The following is a 19217-nucleotide window of genomic DNA, read 5'->3' as shown; positions in this document are numbered from 1 at the left end:
CTTTGGTGTTTTAAATTAACTTTTGAAATTGTTTACAGCAAATGCTTTTTGCCTCCCCCCTGCTATTTTATTGCAACTTTTTATTTTAAACTCTCCCCTAAAGAGTGACTGTGCTAGAAAACCACGTTGATGTAAAATGTCTCATGGTTGGCAGCTAACCACACTCAAACCATGTTCAGAGGATGGCAGGCGGCCCCGTCCCATTGCCAAAAACTTTCCACTGGGAGTAGTTTTGCAAGGGGCTGGCTGGGCAGGCGGGGAGCCTGGGGGACTGAGATGGGGGCCTTTCTCCTGCTTAGTGACTACATCATCTCTCTCTGCGTAGGTGAAGCTGCTCTCAGGGGAGAACCCAGAATGCAGACCCTGCCGGTGGCCTCTGCCCTCAGCAGTCACCGCACCGGCCCTCCCCCAATCAGCCCCAGCAAGAGGAAGTTCAGCATGGAGCCAGGTGACGAGGACCTAGACTGTGACAACGACCACGTCTCCAAGATGAGTCGCATCTTCAACCCCCATCTGTGAGTTCCTCTGTTCTTATTTTGGCTTAAGGGTGCTCCGTGCTGGGGCCCTATTTGTTTTGCAACTTTGTGCTAATTCTGATGTTATCATTTGCATACTTTATTTGAAAAGGATATTATTTACAAAAGAAAAATAGTATTCATCTGCGAAAAAGAAGGTAGTAAACTCATTTTGATAACTCGCGGTGAGGTGGAAGTCTGGCTTCCCTCCAGCCTACTTGTAGGACCTTCCGCATGTTAAACTCCATAGAAGTTAATGTCCCCTTAGAGCTTCTGCGAGCAGTCGAGTAGTCATCTGCTAAGCTTCGCTTTTTTTTGCCCATACATATTGATTATTTTTAGGAGAATCAACATTTAGTGAATGTCACTGTGCACCAGACAAATAGAAGGGAAGCTCAGCACCTTTTTGACCAAGCAGACATCTGTAAAGTTCTTACTCAGGAGTCTAGGATTGTACACACGAAGAAGTGTTCATCCCACCTCATGTGCCCCTGGTACAAACTTGGGACCTTCCCATAAAGGGAAGCCAGCTTCCTATGCTCATGACAAGGTGCCACTCACCACATCCAGCCAGTCCTTGATCTGCCACTGACACTGTCTACCTTCTTGACACGAATTGCTTCAACTCTTTGGGCCTCAGTTCTGTTATTTGTGAAACACGGGCTGAAACCACAGATCCCTGAATCTGTGCAACGTCACCATGTTTCCACTGGAAAAGCCTCCCGCTTCCGTGCACCCGGCTTCTCCCCTTTGCACTCTCCTCTCGGCACACACCCTCCTCGCAGAGGGAGAGGCTTCTCCCCAGTTTTCAGGATTTGGAGACGCCCCACTAGCTGCCCAGAGAGCCTACGGGTACAGTGGTGAGGGCGTGTTCTTGGAGTTATCTTGCCAATCCTGGCAAGGCTGCACTGAGTATTGGAGGGAGTAGCTTTGTGTGTGCAGGTACAGAGGTCCTCGTCCTTCCCCTTCCCAAGCGCTCACTCTAGCGTGAGTCAGTGTTTCCTCATTATTCAAGATGCTCCAATTCCTGAGGGCACTGCTGTCTCCCCACAGGAAGGTAGAGCAGGGAGGGCTCCTCCTTGGAGGCAGAGCTTCCGCAGAGAGGTGGCCCAGCTCCCGCCTCTGCTGCCTCAGCTCCAGCGTCCTCGCATTCCGCTCGTTCCAGTCAGCTTGGACTGTTGTGTTCAGTCATAAGACACTGACAGAGGTATTTATCCTCAAATAAATCACTGCAGTGTTAGTCAGAGGCTGAGCCTGCAGTCTGGAGCCCTGGAATTTGCTACCATCAGGAATCCAGCAGGAAGGCCCTGCAAACAGTGCACTCCGCAGGCAGGGCTAGCTTAACTCCTGGGTGCTCAACTCTTGCAGTTCGTTCTTTTATTCCCACGAATTTCTTATACTTTCCCATCCGCTTTTCCCAAACCCAAATAAGAGCATTTGGTCTTTTTTTTTTTTTTCTTTTCGTAAGTAAGAAAGGGGAAGGCAGCCTGCAGACAAACATGCCTTAATTTAAATCCTGATTCTGCCACACAACAGCTGTGAGGCTTTGGACAAGTCACTTAATTTAGCTGGGCCCAGTATCCTTGACAGTGATATCCTTGTCATTGGACAATGACAATGACAATGATAATAGTTAATGTATAGAGCTATTAAGAGGACTAGAGTTAAAATATGCAAAGAGCTTGGCATGGTATAGCACTTAGTTGATGGGGGCTGTTATTTTTATTCCATTGTTCAGATAGAGGTTATGATGATAGAGAATAAGAATATATACGTATGTATATATGGTGGATTTAATGTTTGATAGTATGTGCCTTTTAATCAAAATGCTTGGGTTCAATTCCCACTTTCTTTATCTTTCATCACAGATAATATTAATTCCTTCCTCATAGGATTATTGTAAGGACTTAAGAATGGTGCCTGGCAGATAGTAAGTACTCAGCTTTAGTCATTGTTAATATTATTATTAGAATATTAAAATGTTCAGAAAATAATTTTGTGGCTAGGCGCAGTGGCTCACACACCTGTAATCCTAGCACTTTGGGAGGCCAAGGTGGGTGGATCACCTGAGGCCAGGAGTTTGAGACCAGCCTAGGCAACATGGCAAAACCCTGTCTCTACTAAAATTACAAAAAACTAGCTGGGTATGGTGGTACATGCCTGTCATCCCAGCTACTCGGGAGGCTGAGGCATGAGAATCGCTTGAACCTTGGAGGCAGAGGTTGCAGTGAGCCAGCTGAGACTCTGTCTTAAAAAAAAAAAGGAAGGCTGGGCGCAGTGGCTCACGCCTGTAATCCCAGCACTTTGGGAGGCTGAGGCGGGCAGATCACGAGGTCAGCAGATCAAGACCATCCTGGCTAACACGGTGAAACCCCGTCTCTACAAAAAATACAAAAAATTAGCCGGGTGTGGTGGCGGGCGCCTGTAGTCCCAGCTGCTCGGGAAGCTGAGGCAGGAGAATGGCGTGAACCTGGGAGGCGGAACTTGGAGTGAGCCGAGATCGCGCCACTGCACTCCAGCCTGGGCGACACAGCGAGACTCTGTCTCAAAAAAAAAAAAGAAAAAATAATTTTGTAGCTCTCTTGGTGGCTACAAATAAGACTTTGAGGTACGGGTCTGGATGACACTATAAATAATTTTAAGTGTAAATAGAATCGCCAAATTTTATGTGCAAATCACAATTGACATTATTATGCAAAGTTTTAGGAAAATAGAAACAGGAGTAACCTCCTCTCTCAGACTCCCTTACACCAGCCAGGTGACTCCCCCCTCATTTTTCTTTTATTGTGGTAAAAAATATATATATTATAAAATATATTTTCTTAACCGTTTTTAAGTGTACAGTGTAAGGAGCAAAGGCGATCGGCGTGTGGTTAGGTCCTTCTGAGTGTTACTTGTTTACTGTGTGATAGTTATTTTAGTAACATTACCATTGTTTGTACTGTGTTTTCTAAGAGCCTAATGACAGATTTCACAGGCAGATTGGAAAGATGCTGCCTGTCTTACTTCTTCGTGTTGTAGGGTATTTAGTGCTGCTGTTTGATGAAATGTTTCCTATTTGGGCTATAGCATGCTCCCTCCTTTATATTTAATGCCTAAGAAGTTATCTGCAATAAATGACAGATTCATAATTATTTGAAAAGGAATAGCCTAGTGTATCTCTTTAAGGAGATTACAAAATGGTTTTTGTGCTTTATCTTCTTAGAGTTTGTTAATAACATGTAATGAAAATGTGATGTATTTTATCACTAAAGCAATCACAATAATTCTGGGGAAAGGAGTGTTATTGGAAAAGAGTTTTGGCTGGGTGTGCTAGCTCATGCCTGTAATTCCAGCACTTTAGGAGGGTGAGGCAGGCAGATTGCTTGAGCCTAGGAGTTTGAGACCAGCCTGGGCAATATAGCAAGACCCCCATCTCTACAAAAAATTTTGAAAATTAGCTTGGCCTGGTGGAGTGCTCCTTTGCTCCCAGCTACTTGGGAGGCTGAGGTGGGAGGATAGCTTTAGCCCAGGAGTTTAAGACTGCAGTGAGGTGTGATCACACCACTGCACTCCAGCCAGGGTACAAAAGGGAGACCCTGCCTCTAAAAAAGGAAGGAAGGGAGAGAGAGAGGAAGAAAGAAAAAATAGTTTCGGTAGCTAGCTAACAAGGCCTGAAAGGTGCACGGTTTGGCTGCATTTTATTATAAGCATCATATGGAGACATTTTCTAGTGGAAAGATGGAGAGATCAGGTGGCTTTGAGCCAGAGTAAGAAGGGACAGAGGCCGGGCGAGGTGGCTCGTGCCTGTAATCCTAGCACTTTGGGAGGCCAGAGTGGGCGGATCACATGAGGTCAGGAGTTTGAGACCAGACTGATCAGTATGGTGAAACCCTGTCTGTACTAAAAATACAAAAAAAATTAGCTGGGTGTGGTGGTGTGCGCCTGTAGTCCCAGCTACTCAGGAGGCTGTGACAGGAGAATTGCTTGAATCCAGGTGGCAGAGGTTGCAGTGAGCCGAGATCATGCCGTTGCACTAGCCTGGGCAACAGAGCGAGATGATGTCTTATAAAAAAAAAAGAGGCAACAGAGAGTAAGACTGAGTTCTATCCAGTTTGATTTAGGGGAAGGGGAAAAAAAGAGAGGTTTCCTTAGTGATTTCTTCAGAATTTTGAAAATTAGAATTCCTGGGATTTTATTCCAGCCTCTTAGGACCTGGCGTATTTGAACTCATTATTAATTTTTTTGTTGATATTGTTACCGAACCACCAGGGGTTTGGTCTAGGTCCTGCTGCTCACCACACAGAAAGCCAGTGACTGGGATGAGGAGTATTGCCAAGGAAGAAGGCTTTCATTGGGTGCTACAGTCCAGGAGACGGGGCAAATCCATCTCCCTGATGGACTAAAGCTGGGGTTTATATAGCAGGGAAAAAATGAAACAAGATTTAACAAATAGGAACTTGGGAGGAGCAAGGACACAATCATGATGAAGGACGGTCCCACATCTCTTTGTCTGGATGTAGTTACCTGGTGGGCTTCAGTTCTTTGACACTTTTTTTTTGTTTTTGAGAGGACTGAAGGTCTTTTCTTAAAGACCTCAGATAAAACAAATGTAAGTTTTAAGTTTTAAGACTAGAAAGGTCAATTTCTGCGTTTATCCATTAACCTATCTATGAGACTGTTGGGTTGGTTCCAATACGGTGACCCTGAGAAATACATTATTTCTGTTTATTTCTTAAGAAAAGTCTTAAGTAGATGAATGTCTGTTTGGAAGTTGAAAAGTACTCTGTGTTTGGAAAGAGTGGATTAAAGGATGGGAAGAGGTGGAGTGGGATTCATCTTGTGGAAAAATCAGTAAGTTTTTTTTTTTAATGGCCCTTGATATTCAAGTGCAATCTGGTAAGAAAGAGCTCTTCCCCTTTCTCCTGCCTGCCTGCCTATTTATCTACTTGTTATCCCTGTGGACTCCAGGGTTCCTGTCTTACTGAATGAATTGTAGCTGTCCCAGAGTTGACAAACAAGAACCCTGTCCACTGGTCCTATGTCCTTGTCATAACCTCCGTTATTTCGTTGTGGTTGTTGAGCACTTTCTTATTTTCTGGCCTACAAGTTGTTCTAGGCTCATCTTGTAGCCTACCTGCTCCAGCCATGGAATTAGCCGTTTTTCCAGGGGACTCCAGATCCTTTTAGTGGGGAATAGGATTTAGAAGCCCAGATCCAGGTGCTAGGTGTTATCGTTACTATGGATTACATAGTTTTTCATGGTAACTTATTGTTACTATGATCACATTGCTTCTAGACTTGATTTGTCTAATAGTACAGCAGACACCAGCCACAGGTGTTGATTTTAAATTAAAATTAAAAATCTAGTTCCTCAGCTGCAGGAGTCACATTTCAAGCTTAGTAGCCACATGTGGCCGTTCGCTACCATATCGGACAGCACAGATACAGAACATTTCTATCATCACAAGAAGTTCTATTGAACAGCACTGTTTCTAGATCCTTTCCATGGAAAGAGCTAGGAGATAATGAGTTCCTGGCGATGCTCCAGGGCTAACCCAACTCTCCCGAGCTCCTCCTCGCCCTCCCCGTTCCATACTGTATCTCCCTGGTTCACCAGTAAGAAGAACTACATCCACACATGTACTCATGGTCCACTCCTGCAGTGCACGTCAGGTAGTTTGAGAAGCACGGTGCCAATACCACTTTGAAAAACAAACTAAAAAGAGTTCAGGATTTGTTTATGGTTTTTCCTTCTCCCATGCTGAGGGTATAATAGTCACAGGATGAATTTGAAGAGTTACTTTCCCTTTTCTCCTCAGTATTGTTGTATTATTTGAAATATATTGTTAGGTTCATTCATTTCTGTTTGCATTGTTTTAGGCTTTTTCCATCCTTTCAAATTTTATTTTTTGAGTATGTAAGATATGAACATGCTCCCCAAAGTTAAAACTGTACTAAAAAGTATGCTTTTAATGTTACTCCCTACCCTGTCTTGTTCACGCCTTTTACTCCCTTCCCTGGAAGCAAAGCATCCTTCTTGTGTTTCTGTTTTGGTAAATCAAGCAAATACATGAATGTTTTATCATTTCCCCTTCTTTCTTTTATTTTATCTTATTTTATTATTATTATACTTTAAGTTTTAGGGTACATGTGCACAATGTGCAGGTTAGTTACATATGTATACATGTGCCATGCTGGTGTGCTGCACCCATTAACTCATCATTTACATTAGGTATATCTCCTAATGCTATCCCTCCCCCCTCCCCCCACACCACAACAGTCCCCAGAGTGTGATGTTCCCCTTCCTGTGTCCATGTGTTCTCATTGTTCAATTCCCACCTATGAGTGAAAACATGTGGTGTTTGGTTTTTTGTCCTTGTGATAGTTTACTGAGAATGATGATTTCCAATTTCATCCATGTCCCTACAAAGGACATAAACTCATCATTTTTTATGGCTGCATAGTATTCCATGGTGTACACGTGCCACATTTTCTTAATCTAGTCTATCATTGTTGGACATTTGGGTTGGTTCCAAGTCTTTGCTATTGTGAATAGTGCCGCAATAAACATACGTGTGCATGTGTCTTTATAGTAGCATGATTTATAGTCCTTTGGGCATATACCCAGTAATGGGATGGCTGGGTCAAATGGTATTTCTAGTTCTAGATCCCTGAGGAATCGCCACACTGACTTCCACAGTGGTTGAACTAGTTTACAGTCCCACCAACAGTGTAAAAGTGTTCCTATTTCTCCACATCCTCTCCAGCATCTGTTGTTTCCTGACTTTTTAATGATTGCCATTCTAACTGGTGTGAGATGGTATCTCATTGTGGTTTTGATTTGCATTTCTCTGCATTTCCCCTTCTTTCTTACATGTGCGATAGCCTACTGTGTGTACTCACTTTAGCCTTGGTGTTTTCTTATTTTGTTTGTTTGTTTGTTTGAGATGGAGTTTCACTCTTGTTGCCCAGGCTGGAGTGCAATGAGGCAATCTCGGCTCACCACAACCTCCACCTCCTGGGTTCCAGCGATTCTCCTGCCTCAGCCTCCCGAGTAGCTAGGATTATAGGCATGCGCCACCATGCCCGGCTAATTTTGTATTTTTAGTAGAGATGGGGTTTCTCCATGTTGGTCAGGCTGGTCTCGAGCTCCCGATCTCAGGTGATCCGCCCGCCTTGGCCTCCCAAAGTGCTGGGATTACAGGCGTGAGCCACCGTGCCTGGCCGCCTTCGTGTTTTTCAATGACACATCATGGAAATCTTTTCCTACCAGCTCCTCACTCTGGATTTCAGCTGCGTGGCACTCCATTACCTGCATGCATCAAAGCTCATCCAACCAGTCCCCTGTGTTTGGACATTTTGGGAATTTCAGGTGCTTTACAATACTAACAATGCTGCAGTGGATGACCTTGTGCATTTTAATATCGTGTGTATTTGTAATAGAATTAAAACTCTTGAAGGCAAACAATGGGTGCAGTGTAACAGCATGGTAAATTCATATCGGTTGTGAGAGTCATTCTAGGCTGCTTCGTGGGTAGAACCTTGAGAGGGCTCGGTGCTGAAATGAAGAGGTTGTCCCCTGTGTGTGTGTAGACTTAGAGTGGGATGTGTCACCTGTGAGGAAGGGAACATTTATTGAGTGCTTACTTCGGACTGGCCGTGTGTTGGACACTTGAAATATATTATCTCATTTAACCCTCACAATAATTGTGACCCTTTAAACTAGGTAAGCACATTTCTACATCTATCTGTCTATCTCTGTCTTTTTGTCTATATCAGATTGATTTTATAAAAGCAAAAATTGAGGTTGTGAGAGGATGATGTGTCTAAGTTGTTGGCAGCTGGGGTTAACCCTGCTGTGTGTGACACCAACACCAGTGATCATTTGATGATGCCGTAGCTACATCCCACCTGGGGAATTACATGCAGCTTTAGAGGTGCGCATCATGTGTTTAAGATGACACTTGACCAGTCCAATGTCTGGCATGTGTTAGCTACATCCCACCTGGGGAATTACATGCAGCTTTAGAGGTGCGCATCATGTATTTAAGATGACACTTGACCAGTCCAATGTCTGGCATGTGTTAGGTGCTAAATAATTTTATGTTGACTTGAATTGGACCCTGTCTCTAGGGGAAGTGCTGTTTGAGCCCACGTTCCCGTTGGAGCAGGCATCCTCTCTTTGATCAGCAGTATATATTTACAGTGTATTTGCCCCCGGCCACAGAATAGGGCAGAGCCCCTAGGCTCACACTGGGATCAAAGCCATGGTCACTAGCCTTGTGCTCCATCCAGCTGTGTTTGCCACAGACCCACTGAGCAACCCATAATGAACGAGGAAGGGCCCAGTGAAAGAAAACGCAGCCTCCCCTCGCTGATGGGGGGGCCTTTGAAACACCGTCCTGGTGTGAGATGGGCCCCTTGTTGTCTTTGCTTCTATGACGCTTCCTTTGAAGTGTTTGCTGGAGTCCGATGTCCCGATTCTGGTCTGCCCTTGAGTGTATATTCCAGGCTTGGGCTCTCCGGTTCCTGTTGCAGCTCCTCTTCCTCCTCTTCCCTCCCTCTTCCTTTGCTTGCATTGTCCTTTCATCCTTCATTGTTCATCTGGTGTTTTGTTTTGTTTTGTTTTTTCCTGGCCCTGTCACTTTACTTTTCTCACCATAGGGGTGAATAGAAAAAGAGGGAAAAACAAACTCAAAACCACGAATTCATTCAGCTTAACAAAAGGTTGGAGAAAGCCTTTGAAATCAGGTGCTGGGCATATAATAGGAACTCAGTAAGAAGAAGAAATTGATGATTGGCTAAAATGGGATTGGGGGTTTTCCCTGGATTTTCTTTATTTTTTGCAGAAGAGTTGATTATATATATGAGACCTCAAATGTTCTGCAGTATCTGTAGTTTTTGGTATCTGGACGTAAAATCTTTGGCAACATGATCATACCCTCTTTGGCAGCTGTTGCTTCTATGTCTTTAGAGCCTTTAGTTTGGATGTATATGGACCAGTTACCAAGAGACTATTCACAAATTCCATGAGAGTGAAGGAAGCAATTCCTCATTTCAGGTTAAAACTGAACCCAGAGGAAATTGAAAAGCTGAGGTTATTTTAGTCCCTTGACCCTGCTAGCAACTGGGATGTTGTAAACAGTAATGTGTATTTATAGGCAAAACAAGTTATTGTGTTCATGTCTACATAAGCTTTAGAGAGAGGTGAACTTTTCATCATGGAGAATGATGATAGGTCCTGATTCTCAGCATCCAGAGAATTGGGAGGGCTTTTCTTCAGGGCTTGTTAATAACAGCAACTCGTGAGCCCTTGTGCGCTGGCACTGTGCTGCGTACTTCATGGGCACGATCGTTTTATCCTCACAGTTCTATGAGGCGGAGACTATCGTTATCCCTCCTTTACAGATGGTAACACTGAAAGTTCTGTAACTTGTTCAGGGTCACACACTCTGGTAAGTACCAGAGCCAGGATTCAAAACTCAGGCTGTGTGATCCTAGAGCCAGTGCTCTCAGCCACCATGGGATATTTATGTTAATAGCACACATATCCAACTGCGATGAATCATTCGATACTGGACCCTAATGCCTGATAGTTTGGGACGATGCAGCCTAAGCACTCTCAAACCACACACTACTGAGGATATTTGGGAGGTGGGGACTGTTCATTTTAGCACACACAAAGGAGGATGGAGGGAAGTAAAGGGGTGGAGGCCCCGGGACGTTAGTAGTTCGGCACACTCCAGATCCCCACAGCCTCACCAGGGTTCCCTCAGGGATTGTGGAAGGGGGAGTGCTGTCCAGCTGCCCCCAAGAGGCCTGAAATGAGTCTTTGTACAGGTGAGAATCCCACAGGAACAAACAAGGGTTTTCTTTATGCTTGGGAAGCTGCTTTTTAGATTGTTTTAATTCTTGTTTAAAATCTGTGGCCCAATTTTAAGTTAGTGGCCCAAGCCAATAGTAACCTTAGCCTAAAGGATTCAAACTGGAGCATTTTATAATTTGCTTTAAGTATTTGAAGACATGTCTTTTTTTCCCCTCTAGATTTCATAAATCAAAGCCTATGGAATGGAATCCTTCAAACTATCTGCTCTTTCTTTCTGCCACGCCTCCTTGGCATAGTCTAAACTTGGTAGGGTCAGTGCTGAAATTCTATATTCTTTACTTTCATACTCTATCTTACAAGTATTCCCAAAGGCATTCTGGGGATTTAAGAGGATATTTTATGGTCATAAATGTAGTTGTCCTAAATTACTAATGTGGAAACTGCAATATTGTTGTTACATCGGGATTTTTAATTTTCTTAGCACCCCCCTCCACTTTGCCCCATGTGTATCAGTTGTGTGTGTTTCCATTCCCATTAGGGAGTATCATCACCTAGGAACTGATTCTCTGTGAGGTTTGCTTCAGGGTTGTAACCTGCCTTCCTGAGGTGGAAGCAGAGCTGCTCTTCTCTGAGGGCCACTCTTGCATCTGCAGATTCCCTGGAAGTGTTTTGCTAATGGAGTGTGGTACCTTTAAGTAAAGGTCACAGGCCTGACCTGTGTTGTGTGGGTTTCTTGTTTGTCAGGCTAGAGGCATTTTCTCATTTTCACAGTTGAGCTGAAAACAAAGGCCTCCTTATCCGAGCAGGGAGCTGTGCTCTTAAGAGCTGACATCAGCCTTCTCCCAGCAGGCCTCGCTTCTGCCTTAAGAGTCTTCGCAGAGAGCTGGGAAGGCAGTTCCCCATCTTGCTGCTGGCATTTTTTCTGGCCAAACGACGACACAGAATGAAGAAATGCCAAGGGGGGACAGGAGTCAGAGAAGCAGAACAAAGGCTGTTCCAGGCTGCACTGGGGACTTAGGCTTTAGCCTCTGTGGTTCTGATCTGTGCCATGAAGTTTATAAAAGTGGGACGAAAACCTTGAAAGGACTTTTTTCTCAAAGAGGAACGCCTATTAGAGGACATTTGGGGTATGTGACAGAATGTGCATTGGTCTGTGCAGAGTCACCTTTTAACATGATGCAAGTGTATTCAAAATGTAAGGAAACAAAACAACCCAGGATTCTGCTGTTTTCCTGATCCTCTGAGTGTGCTTTTTGGAATGCTGTCTTCACGAAGATGCTTCTGCTGTGGGCACATATGTAGCAGCTGTTTTTATCCGTAGCTAGAGGATTAACCTCGACATTGCCTGTGACCTTCATAGACCTCCTACTGTGACACAAAACCAGTTTGTCCTGAATGTATATGAAGTGCTGTCCCAAATCTACATTAATAGATTTGATTGAAGACTGGGAAGAGAAATGCTAACAAATTTGGCTAGGTGTGGCTATTGATGGTTCTTTTATTTTCCTCTAATTTCTTGCTGATAAAGCAATTATTTGCCTGTGTCACATGGCAGCTGGAACATAGCAAGGTGGTTTACAAGCTCCACATTCTGTATCTGGTGTAGTTTTTACTTAAATGGCAGGTCTTGCTGTCTCTCCATTTTGCTGTTTCTCTGGGTTAAAACACACACACACACACACACACACACACACACACACACACACACTTCATTTTGAAATTTCTTCACAGATTGTCTCCAAAGCATAATTAGAGGGCTTAATGTTGCAGTAATGTTCTGGGTCTGGCAGTAGCTAGAAACTGTGCCAGACAAGGGATCTGAGTTCTGGATCCAAGCCTTCCAGCCCCAGCAGAGGCAACACATACTGCAGAATAGAAGGAAGCAACTGTTGCTACTGCCCTCTCCTCCAACTTCTTATACTACCTCTTGCCTTTCTTCTTGAAGAGACCTAAGAATAATGCAGCTAATGAATCTACATAGAAACAAGCTCCAGAAACTGGGTCAAGGCCAAGTAGAAAGGACAAACCAACTCCTATTATGTCAGGTCAATGTAGAAGCACATCTGAGAACTGAAATCTTGCTGCATCCCTAAATTTCCATGTCATTGAACCCAACTAGGGATGGTTATGAGTTTTCTAGCTTGTTAGGAGTCATTTCCTCAGCTGCATCCGACAACTGGAGTGACACCCCTCGCCACTGCTCAGACTGTCTCAAAACACTCTTCTCTCAAGATGCTCTAAGGGAAACGGAAGTGTTCCCTGGTCAAAGTTCGGCGGTCCCAAACTCAGTCTCCCAGGTCTGCTCCTGCATGTTAGCACCTTTCAGGCTTTGAGAAGTCTTATGCACAGAAACACTGTTTAGCCGAGTTTCTCAAATGGAATTGGCCATTGAATCTGTTATGGACTGAGTGGTGTCCCTTCAAAATTCACGTGTTGAAGCCTCAACCCCCGATGTGATGCTCTTTAGAGATGAAGCCTTTGGGAGGTGATGAGGGTTTCATGAGGTCATGAGGGCAGGCTCTGGTCTGTTAGGATTAGTGCCCTTATAAGAAGAAACAGCGATCTTGCTCGCTCTCTCCCCACCACATAAGGACACAGCAAGAAGGCGGCTGTCTCTAGGCCGGGAAAAGCGCCCTCACCAGTCACCAACCATGCTGGCGTCCGAATCTCAGGCTGCCAGCCTTCAGGACTGTGAGAAAACAAACGTCTGTTTAAGTCACGAAGTCCACAGTATTTTGTTATGGCAGCTCACGCTAAGACAGAATCCTTCATCCCCTTTTCATAAGACCTATTTTTAATATTCCTTGGAGCATACTTGCCCCATAAATATTGCCTAACAAAAGGAGCATTTTATTTGGTTCCAAAATTCTCTTATCACAAACTTTCAGACTTGCAAAGCTCTGGTGCTGTAAAGCTTAAGTATGAACATGAAATGGTGTTTAATTCCATGACTTGGGGCTGCTGGGTGCCATCTTTAATGCTTGGGGCTTTCAGAGAAATTCACTGAGGCCATAGAAATTGAGGAAACTTGAGGTTCTGTCCTCCTTTGACCCTGTGCCTGCTTATCTTCCATCCCTACCTCTCCCCGCCTCCATAGCTATTTCTAGAGAGATCACCTGTTCTTTTATATCCACTCCCTAGTCCAGTGCTGTTATCCATACCAACAATTCCGTTGAATCCTCTCCCTGCATTCAGGAGTGACCTACTGGTTGCCAGGTTCAGGAAAGAGTGCAGTCCCTTGTCTTATTTGATTTCCTCTTCCCTGAAGGGCTCTCCTCCCCTGCTTCCTGTGGCCCTTTTCTGGCTTTCTTTGGTCCCCTCCCACCTCTGTGGCCACTCCTCAGGATCTTCCAGAGACTCGTTGTTATTGGTATTCTCCAGGGCTCTGGCATTCTGCCTGCACAGACCCTTCTAACCAAGTCACACATGAACCCGTGGCTGGACTTGCCACAATAGGTTGAGTCCCACATCTTTACCTCTAGCCTAGACCAAGCCTTCACACCCCACAGATCCACCCTGTCACTGGGTGTTGTATGTGTGCCCTAAATTCAGCACCGCCTCACTGGAATTGGCATCAGCTGCTCCGTTGTTCTTCCAGCATTTCACCAAGTCTACTCCTTGCCTTCTGTCCCCCTATTCATGACTGATACAACTCTCTTTCCATTTGTCTGGGACGTTGCCTCCTCCTTCCTCCTGTCATTGCCTGTGGATCAGCCTGCTAACTTCCCAGTAGGCCCTGGCTGGGGCTATAGTTTAGCCCCCCGTTTGCACGGCAGTGCCCTCCTGGCTGGTCTTACTGGTGCTCGAGTGTCAGAAGGTGGTTTCTGAAGTATTCATCTCTGCTTGGAATCCTTCCATGGCTCCCAGTCCGCCACAGGGTGACACTGCCAAGGCCCATCTCCATGGGCGTCTGCCTGTAGGACCCCCTGGGCTGCAGCCCAACTGGGGGCCTGCACACTCACTTCATCCTCCAGTGTGGTTCTGAAAGCCACCTCCTCTGGCAAGTGGCACTTCCTCCTGCTTCAAGGTGAATACTACTTTGTGTAAAATGATGACACTCTGCTACAATTGGGTGTCCAGCTGTCTGTCCCCTTCCCTGGTCTACAAGTTCCACCAGACCAGGGGCTGAATTTGCTCAGGTCTGTAGCACTATACCCTCCTGGTGCCTGACACCAACTAGGTGCTGAGTAAATGTATGAATGAAAAAGGAGTCACGAGGAGAGCTGTGTGGAAACACTCTTCCCTTTGGGACAGATGTTAAGAATCACTTTTAAACCCATATAAACCCTGAGTGGCACCACTTAGTATACTTCCATTTTCTCCCTTGTAGCCTCGATGTTTACTTCCACATGTGCCAGAACAGAGCCCCACCGCTCTCCTTTCCCTGCTAAGCTCTTGAAAACAGAAAACGAAAACGCACACACGCACGAAGTTCAGTCGGTAGCACCAGCCCTGCCCGTGATGCTTCTTTCACGGCACGTGATCTCATCCCGGTGTTGACTCTCAGTAAGAAGCCCCCCAGGTTTCTTGTGTGGATGAAATGATTTTTTTCACTCCTCTGTATTTCTTGCTTATGCATCTGGCTCCAGTCCAAGTGTGAACATAAAGTGAGGTATATGAAAGTGAGGAATTCAGTGCATTTGGGTTGAGTCTCACAGGGCAGAGAGATGACCAGACATTTCTTTTGGGTGGAAATTGACCCAAAGTGCAGATTTGCTCATACTCTGCTAGAAAAGCAAACACATCTCGGCCCAAGTATGTACCAGTTCTGGTATTTTTCAAATTTTTCCAAAAAGTCCTCAAAGCCAAAGTGTTTTTCGGCTGTTTTCTAGTAGATTTGTTGTTGCGTTTATTTTATTTTTGTGTGACAGCTTTGTGCTTGTATCACTAATAGCTGTCATCCTCTGTGTGTTGGTTTTGAATGACACCACATCATTTTGTCTTAGGCCGTTGGCTTTTGAGCAAGTTACGTCCAGTGATAGAAACACAGACACTCCATGTCCCCTAGAAGCTGACTGTCTACCATGGCAACGCTTGGTAGGGGAGGCATTGCTGAAAGGTGCCTGAGCCATGCAGCTCCTTCATCGGCAGGGATTCCTCTAGAACCTCATTGGAGGACTTTGCTGAGTTTATCACTGGATTGTGGCTCTGGCCCCCTTTGGACTGTGAAATAAGACACAGTTCCTTTAGGATGACCATCAAGGACTTTGTGATCTGCTCCCAAACTCCCTCTCCCAGTATTATTACTCAGAAGACGGCCTCCTCGGCCTTGCCTTGAAAGTCTCTTTGGCTACTAGCCATGGTTTAATTTCAAAATAATTTATTTAAATCCCTGCTATTATTTCTCGACTTTCGGCAAGCTACACAGAGTTTGTTGTCTGTGTGAGAAGCAGGTCTCGTGCAATTCAGGGCAAGCAGTTTGGATTCTCCAACTTCCCTTGTGACTTTCATTTTGAGGCTAATATTTGAAACTAACATATTTGTTGCCAGTGGCATCTTTTCATGCATGTCAGGCCTCTCTCCATCACGCAGGCTCCTCCTGGTATCCCTGTGCCAACTCTTGGGGAAGATTATTTGAGGGCTCCCGACAAAGCGATTGTCATATACAGCCGTCCCTGGATATCCTTGGGAGATTGGTTCCAAGACCCTCGAGGATACAGAAATCTAAGGATGCTCAAGTTCCTCATGTAAAATGGCATAATATTTGCAGATAACCTATGCAAATCCTCTCGTATACTTAAGTCACCTCTAGATTACTTATACCTAATACAATGTAAATGCTATAGAAATGGTTGTTATACTGTATTGTTTAGGGAATAATAGCAAGAAAAAAGTCTGTACCATCAGAGGCCTGACTCCATTTTCCATCCATGATCGGTTGAATCTGTGGATGCAGAACTTGAGGATATGGAGGGCAGTGTATACCATATTACCTGTGCTTTAAATCACATCATTCTACATATTCCAGCCAAATTTGGTGATAATCTCCTCTTTCTATCCTTCCTGCACCGTTTCCTCACCATAGATACTTTTTATTTTGGAGAAAGTTCAGACCTACAGAAACGCTGAAGGACTAGCACAGTGAACACTCACATACCCTTCCCTGCATTCATCAGTTGTTAAGATTTGCCCGTATTTGCTTTATCTTTCTTTCATATGTGTGCAGACAATGATATGATCTCACGTCATCTTTTCATATTCAGTAATGCCCTTTATACTATAAGATTTTTTAAAAAATTCTTTTACATTCTTTTTAATTCAAGATTCAGTAATGAATCACATTACACTTAGTCATTGTATTTTCTAGCAATCTTTAATCTAGGAGTTGTCCCACTTTGCAGGGGGAAGGGTTGGGGGCTTTCGTGGGAAGAGGGGACCCAGAGACTGCTCTGGAGTGTCAGCTCCTCAGGGCCTCTCTTTGAAACACCCAGGGACCAACGGCAGGGGGTCGCCTGTCCATCAGCACTGGGAGGGGTGACGTTGTATATGATAAAGGAGGGATTTAGGATATGTGTGGTTCCTCTGTGGTGGGAAGTGTGCATTCAGAAAGAGGGGACAAGGGAAGCAAGAGAGCTGTTGGAGGAGGCAGAAGATTTGGAATGCAAGATGGCGAGATACATGGAATAAATTAAACACCTCATGCCTGCTCTAAGATAAATCACCTTTTCATAAAATTTGATTTCCTGCCCCAAAGGCTCATCTCTGTCTAGCCAACAATTCCAGCAGTTTTACTTTTTTAAAAAATCCAGTATCTTATTCATGGCAGAGGTGGAACATTCCCCTGTCCCTTTTTCTCCTTAAACCTACAAATCTGAAACAAGACCATAATAGATTTCTCTCTTGGGAGATCCCTCAATTTTTTACTTATAAATAATTCATTCAAGGCTCCATTGAAGTCTCTCTCCCTCTCTCTCTCTCTCTTTTTTTTTTTTTTTTAAGATGGAATCTCAATCTGCCACCCAGGCTGGAGTGCAGTGGCGCAATCTCGGTGCACTGCAACCTCTGCCTCCTAGGTTCAAGCAGTTCTGCCTCAGCCTCCTAAGTAGCTGGGACTACAGGCATGCGCCACCACATGAGGCTAATTTTTGTATTTTTAATAGACCGGGTTTCACCATGTTGGCCAGGGTGGTGTCGAACTCCTGACCTCAAGTGATCTGCCCGCCTCGGCCTCCCAAAGTGCTAGGATAACAGGCATGAGCCACTGTGTCCAGCCCAGTGAAGTCTCTTGACTGTGAAAACTGGTAGCATTTAAGTGTGTGTTGGGGCATGTTCTAGTTTTTAGCAGCGTATTTGATGTATAATAAAAAGTGTTCTTGGGATTTTGACTTGATGTTAATAACTCCTTAATGGAGCAGTGATTGGAGGATGATATGTACATAGGACCTAGGAAGGTCACCGAGTTGTGACACTTGGAGCCAGTGGTGGTGGTGGTGGATCCCTGGGTGCTGGGAGAGGGCAGAAGGCAGGCTCTGGTGAGAGGCTGCACATGGACCCACCATGGGCGCCTTCCGCCTCCTGAAGCCCGGATCCCTGGGGCCACCTCATTTTTTTTTTTTTCTCTCTTTTCAAGGATTGGTTGGTCAGCATTTTTTCATTTCCAAGAAATATCACAGTATCTTTCCAGTAAGTTGCCCTTTTTTCCTTAAACTAGGTTTGTTTTATGTTGCTTGTAACCAAAAGAACTTTTTAACAAATACAGATATTTGGGTTGTTTACATTGTTTTACTGTCATTTGCAGAACTTCGAATATCTCCATCCTTCCTCCCATCTCATATATTCCCACTTTTATAGAAGTGGAATTTCTGGGTCAGAGGTCTTCCATGTCTGTTTTCGTTGGTGTGTTCTGCCAGCTTCACTCTATATGGTTTACTGATCTGTTCCCACCAGCAGCTGTATGCATCTGTCTCTCTCTCGGCATCTTCCCACAGGTGACTGCTACCATTTATTCATTTATATAATATTTGCAAGTTTCTCGGGGAGAAACATTGTTATTGTGTGTTTTTTTGTTTGTTTTCTGCTACTAGAGAACTTAAATGATGTTTTCATATCCTTATTGGCCGTTTGCATTTCTTCTTCTGTGACCATGATGTTGTTTACACCTTGTCTTTTTTGTAAATTAGAGTATTCATCTTCTTTCTCTTGATATGTTACAACTCTTCATATTAAGGATGCTCTGTCAAATGCGTTGGGGAAAATAAGTAATGTTATTTGCTTTTCAGCATTATTTACTGTATTTTTGAAATATAGATTTTTAAAATTTGGATGTGGCCAAATCATTAAATCTTTTATTTGATGGAAAAGCCTCGTAAAATGTTCTGGAAGGGACTGAAATGTATTGTGTAACACCTGGCCTGGGTGTGTCTTGATGGTAGAATGATTGTATGTGTTTAATACACGTCTGCCGTGGAACGGAGGGAAGCTTATTGTTTGTGTGTCATCACTTCGTCAGTCCATCCCCCCAAACCTCTCCTGAGGGCCTCCTGGGTTGGGTGCGTTGGGGAGATATGAGTATGCTTGGGGGAGTCAGCCCTGGGTAGAGAGGAACTTAACTAGGCCAGAGAAGGTTTCTGCTATGGTGATGGGCAGGAATGTGCCCATCCTTGGCGGAGCTGAGGGGGGCTATGGCCACTGTCTCCCAGAGGCACGCCTGGAATGGGAGCATCGTCATCGTGACGAGAGTGGGATTGCAGCCCACTCCTTCCCGGGTTGTCTTCTTTTTTTGTCCTGTTTTTCTCACCTGGTCCCCTCCAGGATATTTTTCACTGTCACATTGAGCTTTTAGAGTATTTGATAGTCTCTTGTTGAGTACCATTAGTAAGCTCTGAAACCAGAAAAGTTTAAATTCTGCTTTTATTTAACCATTTTACCAGATGTTTCCTGTGGCTTGACAGATG

At 44.5% G+C, this 19217-nt stretch overlaps 1 protein-coding gene across 5 annotated transcripts in view; it reads left to right on the top strand.

Moving 5' to 3' along the window:
• The window catches only part of VGLL4 (vestigial like family member 4), a 165983-nt gene that overhangs the window by 119181 nt on the left and 27585 nt on the right, over positions 1-19217 (top strand). For 4 of the 5 annotated variants that reach the window (XM_003826267.5, XM_055109498.1, XM_034955810.3 and 1 more), the window contains one exon: positions 326-515. In XM_003826267.5, the coding sequence (XP_003826315.1) occupies positions 326-515 (190 nt within the window). Of the gene's footprint in view, positions 1-325; positions 516-603 lie in introns of those variants that run through there. The other variant, XM_034955811.3, reaches the window with a different exon arrangement.

This window comes from Pan paniscus, chromosome 2 (genome assembly GCF_029289425.2).
Source record: "Pan paniscus chromosome 2, NHGRI_mPanPan1-v2.0_pri, whole genome shotgun sequence".
Lineage (NCBI taxonomy): Eukaryota > Metazoa > Chordata > Mammalia > Primates > Hominidae > Pan > Pan paniscus.
The sequence above is the reverse complement of the archived record's forward strand: the minus strand, read 5'-3'. Positions and strand labels throughout refer to the sequence as shown.